The 6,051-nt window shown below is 42.2% G+C and overlaps 1 protein-coding gene across 2 annotated transcripts in view; it reads right to left on the bottom strand.

Annotated features, from left to right (window-relative positions):
• LOC110326145 (zinc finger protein 431-like) overlaps positions 1-6,051 on the bottom strand; it is a 15,484-nt gene that overhangs the window by 2,035 nt on the left and 7,398 nt on the right. The window contains exons 2-3 of one of the 2 annotated variants that reach the window (XM_021204299.2): positions 599-725; positions 332-392 (exon numbers count right to left, since the gene is read on the bottom strand). In XM_021204299.2, the coding sequence (XP_021059958.2) occupies positions 332-392; positions 599-725 (188 nt within the window). Of the gene's footprint in view, positions 1-327; positions 393-598; positions 726-6,051 lie in introns of those variants that run through there. The other variant, XM_029542085.1, reaches the window with a different exon arrangement.

Raw genomic sequence — 6,051 nt, 5'->3', positions numbered from 1 at the left:
CTCTGCCTCTGCCTCTGCCTCTGCCTCTGCCTCTGCCTCTGCCTCTGCCTCTGCCTCTGCCTCTGCCTCTGCCTCTGCCTCTGAAGTGCTAGGATTAAAAGCACGTGCCACCACTGCCTGGCTAAGATATTATTTATCTTTTTCCTTAAAGTAATGCCTCGCAAACACTGGCCAGCTACCTGAAATCCAAGTACATGGTCTTTTGAGAATTCACTAATCATCAGTATACTTAAAGCTGTATTTATTCACACTGTTGATTTTCATTAAAACTTCAAGGTACATTAAAATGTCTACAGTGATGCATTTGTATTAGCTTGCACATGAAAATTACCTCCCAGTTCTTCTAGAACTTTGACAGTGTTCTTCAATATTGTGGTCTTCCGATCTGTACCCTAAAATACAGAACCAGAAAATTTATAATGTATTATCTGATACTGTGCAAATTTTAAGTTAGTATCAGTGGTGAACATGAGAACCATATCTGAGTATTTATATTTACCACATTCTTCCTGTGACAAGAGAAATCACAGAAGTGCACCAATAACCAAGAAACACTTGTCCCCTTGTTTAGAAAGTGAAGGGAAACTCACATTCTTACCTATAGCAGTGAGATTCCTGTACGTTTCCAGCATCACATCTTTGTAGAGACTCTTCTGGGAAGGATCCAGCAAAGCCCACTCTTCATGAGTGAAGTTCACATGCACATCCTCATAGGTCACCGCAGCCTAAAATAGCCCACACATGTACATAATAGAAATGGTGAGACTGACTGCACTGTATATGTACATGTCACTGAGAATATATTTATATAATTCTGGGTGCTCCACACATTTACTCCATATCACAGAATTTCAAATGCATTCACCAAGTCATTTTTCAAGTAAACAGAAAAGGAGGATTACATCTCTCATTTCTGGGTCCACTGAATACCACACGGCATTACAAGAGAAATGATTAACAGATAAAACAGAGAGACACTTAAGCAGATCAATACCATTGAATATACAATAGCAAAATTGTATCAAAGTCCCTAACTTCAAGAAAGGATGCACAAGATGAATGTGGTGATTGCACACCTTTAATGTCAGACCTCGATGGCTAGGCCAGCCTACTTCGCATACTATTTCCATGATAGTCAGAGGCACATAGTGAGACTCTGTCTCAAAAAAACAAATAAAGGATAGAAATCACTCAATAGCTTACTTGACATTCCTCCAACAAATTAAAATTTACTACAGTATAAGACTAGCTTGTCAGAAAACTGGAGTGCCCCAGTTTAAACCATGGGGGGGGGAGGGAATAATATTTCTACATAGGATGCATTTGTAATAAGTTACTGACAGATCAAAGAGGTCTCAAAAATATTAGCAAATATATATATTGATCCAAAATCAAAACCAAAAACAGCAACAAAAGGAACATAGAGAGGAAAAAGGGGTCAACACTTAAGATTAAGTGGGGACATCAGTTCCCAACACTCATGTGGAGGCTCCCAACCATTCATAACTCCAGGTCAACAGAATCCAATGTTCTCTTCTGACTTTAGTGAACACCAGGTACACAAGTGGTACACATTCATGTATTTGTATACATGTGTTTGCATGCACACATATGTGTATATGCAAAAGACTCATACATATTTTTTAAAAGCAAAAACAGTCATAAAGGTAGGGAGAATGTTAAACTGCAATCCAATGATTGTGAAGACTCGGTATTAAGGTCAGGAATGCACGCCATTTGCTTAAAAAATAAGACCTTATGCAAAAGTTCAAAGCTCAAGATGTGAGTAAAGGTCAATGTGCTTGGTACCAAGAATAAGTGCATGTGGGCGCCATGCTGCCCGGGGGAGTGGGAGCAGCTGACCAGGCTGATGTGTGCAAGGAGACCACATCCTGAAGTTCATCACTGTTTTCCCACACACTTTCCTGAATCAAGCAATGTGTACAATTCTGGACTAGAGGAAGGCAATGGCATGGATGTCAAGGGGGTGACACACAAGCAGGTAGTGGACCTGATTTGCACAGGCAAGGAGGAATTGGTCTTGACAATGTTGTCTGTACCTCTTCCTGAGGCTGATAACCCAGTGACCACTCCTTGGAAAAATCATTTTATGATTACACAGAAAAGCAAGCAGTGCCCATTTACAAACATGTGGAGAAGAATGGTGAGATGTTTTTGGTATACAATGTTTACATGACAGGGAGGCAGCTGTGTTCTAAGTGGTACCAGGAGTTTGCCATATTCCACCAAAATCTAAAAGGAGAGTTTGCCAGCCGGATGTGGTGGCACACACCTTTAATCCCAGCACTTGGGAGGCAGAGGCAGGCGGATTTCTGAATTTGAGGCCAGCCTGGTCTACAAAGTGAGTTCCAGGACAGTGAAACCCTATCTCAAAAAAATAAGAGAGAGAGAGAGAGAGAGAGAGAGAGAGAGAGAGAGAGTTTGCCAACTTTACATTTTCTTGACTTCCAGGAAAGTGGCCGTTCTCATTATCAAAACAACAATTAGATATCTGACATTCGGGGTCAAGAGTGGAAGAATATCTAGAGAAGGTGTGTTCAATCCAAGTCACTGGTGAGAGAGACATCATGCAGGAGTTCCCGCCAAATCTGATGATTACAATGGTGGGTGTGATATAGAGCTGAGAGTAGTGTTACTGGATGGAACTGTCAGGGTGAAAACAACAGTTCTACAGATGGCGATGTGAAGAAAGGTTACAGTAAAGCAGAGAAGAGGAAAAGTCTTACCAGTTACAAAAGGTATGAACACAGGAAGATGGTCATATACCTCAAAATGTTAAGGACTTGTGAAATCAACTTCCCATACTGTGCCTGTGAATCTAAAAGGAGGGGCATGTTGTCACGAACTGTGACAGCCTCATGAACTGTAAACTTCACACCTGCACTGAAGAAGGGCACTCGGAGAAACAGGTAATAAATAGGATTTGAATGGGATGAGATGTAGCAATGGGACACAGATGAAGAAGGAATGGTCTTCTGAATATGAAGCCTCCACGGATTAAAGTCTTCACACGACATTTCAGTTACATGTCTGAATGTATTGAGAGGGTTTTCTGCAAGCTCAAGTGGAGAAACGATGAATATTAGAGACTGATTATTCCATGTAAGCCAGGACATTCTCTAGCCTCTGGATGATGAAGGGACTATGCAAAATGCCCTGCTTCTTCCCTTGTATAGAGGGTGGACACTGGGTGCAGGAGCTCCCATCTTTCACGACTTCATGGACCCTCTCTGACTGTCTGATGTTGTTGTTGTTGTTGTTGTTGTTGTTGTTTCTTTGTTGTTTAATCAAGTAGCCCTCCATGCTGTTCCTGACCCAGGAGAGCACCTGTCCTGAGTTTTAGCCATGTGACTAGATGCGTCACAGTAGACTCTTTAAACACTAGCCAAGAACATATATGTGGAGGAAATTTTGTTGCTACTGTTGTTTGTAGGCATCAATTAGTACTGGAGCAGAATTTAGAAGACTTTAGCTACTTACTCTCAAAGAAAATCAGAAGCCGGGTGTGGTGGCACATGCCTTTAATCCCAGCACGTCGGAGGCAGAGGCAGGCGGATTTCCGAGTTTGAGGCCAGCCTGGTCTACAAAGTGAGTTCCAGGATAGCCAGGGCTATACAGAAAAACCCTCTCTCAAAAAACAAACAAAAAGAAAGAAAGAAAGAAAGAAAGAAAGAAAGAAAGAAAGAAAGAAAGAAAGAAAGAAAGAAAGAAAATCAAGAAGTCAGTCAAATGGAAGTTTGTGTTCTTGCTACAGTAGAAAGAATACTGGGCTCTGGAAGTCATCTGAGTCATAGACTATTCTGTCCACACAATTTACTTGCAAATGTTCATTACAACTGGTCTTGTTTGAGGCCTCTGGCTTCTGCTACACTATCAGTACTGGATACTCACCAGATCTCTGTGTCATGGAGATCCTGCAGCTTTGGATCTGTAACAAAGGCCCCTTCATGACCTCCAGCAGTTCACAGATGAGGTAGATGTTGAGGTCGGCTAACTCACAGCCCTGGATCTGCATCTGGGTAACAGCTGAGTTGGTCAGGCCACCAGCTCTCCCACATACTACCACCAGGGCAAGGTCTACAGCACTTCCCCAGTGAGACAACCCAATGATATAGCAGGCAAAAATCAGGGCTAAATGTCCCACTCTCTGCACTCTAAGCCAGCTGGCCCACATCCACACCAGTGCCAGATTTACTGTGCTACTCAGGCAAGGCACAGGGCCAGCTCTCCCCAGTGCTAAATCCAGTGAGGTACAGAGCGAGCTGGTCTGCCATGCACAAGTGACAAGGGTTGAGAGGGTGGAGGGCATCACTCCATCACCTGTACAACCACACAGCATATGAAGGGAGACGCCAGCACTCCCACTTCCATGCCTTCAGGGCGAGCTTGTCCAAGTGCCCACAAGGTCCAGCTCTACTATGCTGTCCAGACAAGGTGTGGGGCCAGTTCTCCCATGTGCTAAACAGGTTTCAGGTATAACTTTGACCAAAAGAACATACTTTACAATGACTGTCTCAAAAATAACTACTTATGCCTCTGATAAATGATTAAAAGGAAAAAAGATTCAAAACCCTTGCAAGGTCTAAACATAAAAAACTTAAATAAGTTGTAAGGATCTCAAAAATGATTTAAAATATATAGTAATAAAAATATGTTTCAGATTTCTTTCCCCTTCTGTGCTGATTGCTGTGAGACTTCAGAAGTTCAAGATTAGCCGGGCATGGTGGCGCACGCCTTTAATCCCAGCACTCGGGAGGCAGAGGCAGGCAGATTTCTGAGTTCGAGGCCAGCCTGGTCTACAAAGTGAGTTCCAGGACAGCCAGGGCTATACAGAGAAACCCTGTCTCAAAAAAAAAAAAAAAACAAAAAAACCAAAAAAACAGAAATTCAAGATTTGATGGAGCACTGACTCTATTTCTCAGTTACAAGCTCAGGATTTTTCAGTCTTCTAGATATAACTTAGAGATGCTTTTCATCAGACTAACACACCTCCGTCCAATCTACATATCTAGCTCTCTAAAAAAAATCCCATGCCCTTTTAACCTAAAGGAATAGTTTTTATGAAGACCCAAAGGCATGAGTGTACTCCTGCTGCCTTACAGACACCTGTTAACTGCTTTTTCTACCATGAGAATGTCAGAACAATGATAATGCTAATATATCTCCCTTTGTAAACTAAAAATTCATGTAAGCTTTGGGGAATCAAAGAAGTCATAAGACTTGGATCCACCTGTCACATGTTAAAGGGACTTAATATAAATGCAGTCTATGTTTCTACATCTCTCTATTCCTGAAAATTCAATTTTCCCCTAATCTTGGGATTTCTCTATGTCTTAATTAGGGTTTTACTGCTAAGAAAACATACTATGACCAAGGCAACTTGCATAAAAGCATGGCAATTTACAGGCAGACTTGGTGATGGAGGCACACTTGAGGTTTTTTTTTTTTTTAAGTTTTATTTATTTATTATTTATATGAGGACACAGTAGCTGTCTTCAGACACACCAGAAGAGGGCATCGGATTCCATTACAGATGGTTGTGAGCCACCATGTGGTTACTGGGAATTGAACTCAGGACCTCTAGAAGAGCAGTCAGTGCTCTTAACCCCTGAGCCATCTCTCCAGCCCCGGCACACTTGAGTTCTATATTTGATCCTCAGGCAGCACGGAGGATACTATGTTCCACAGGCAGCCAAGCACATTGATTCCACACTGGGCAGAGTTTGAGCATAGGAGACCTCAAAAACCCATCTCCAGAGTGACACACACTTCCTTCAACAAGACCACACCTCCTAAGAGCATCAATCCTGAAGTGGAAATTCTAGTTGTGTTACGTGATGCAGACTCATGGGATGTTTTGCTGAAGCAAGACCCTCAAGAGAACACGTCATGTTTGAAAGTGTATGAGTAGGTCCCTCAAGAGAACACGTCATGCTTGAAAGTGTATGAGTAGGTCCCTCAAGAGAACACGTCATGTTTGAAAGTGTATGAGTGGTCCCTCAAGAGAACACGTCATGTTTGAAAGTGTAT

The sequence above is a fragment of the Mus pahari genome, chromosome 9 (genome assembly GCF_900095145.1).
Source record: "Mus pahari chromosome 9, PAHARI_EIJ_v1.1, whole genome shotgun sequence".
Taxonomy (NCBI): domain Eukaryota; kingdom Metazoa; phylum Chordata; class Mammalia; order Rodentia; family Muridae; genus Mus; species Mus pahari.
This window is presented reverse-complemented; position numbering and strand designations above follow the sequence as displayed.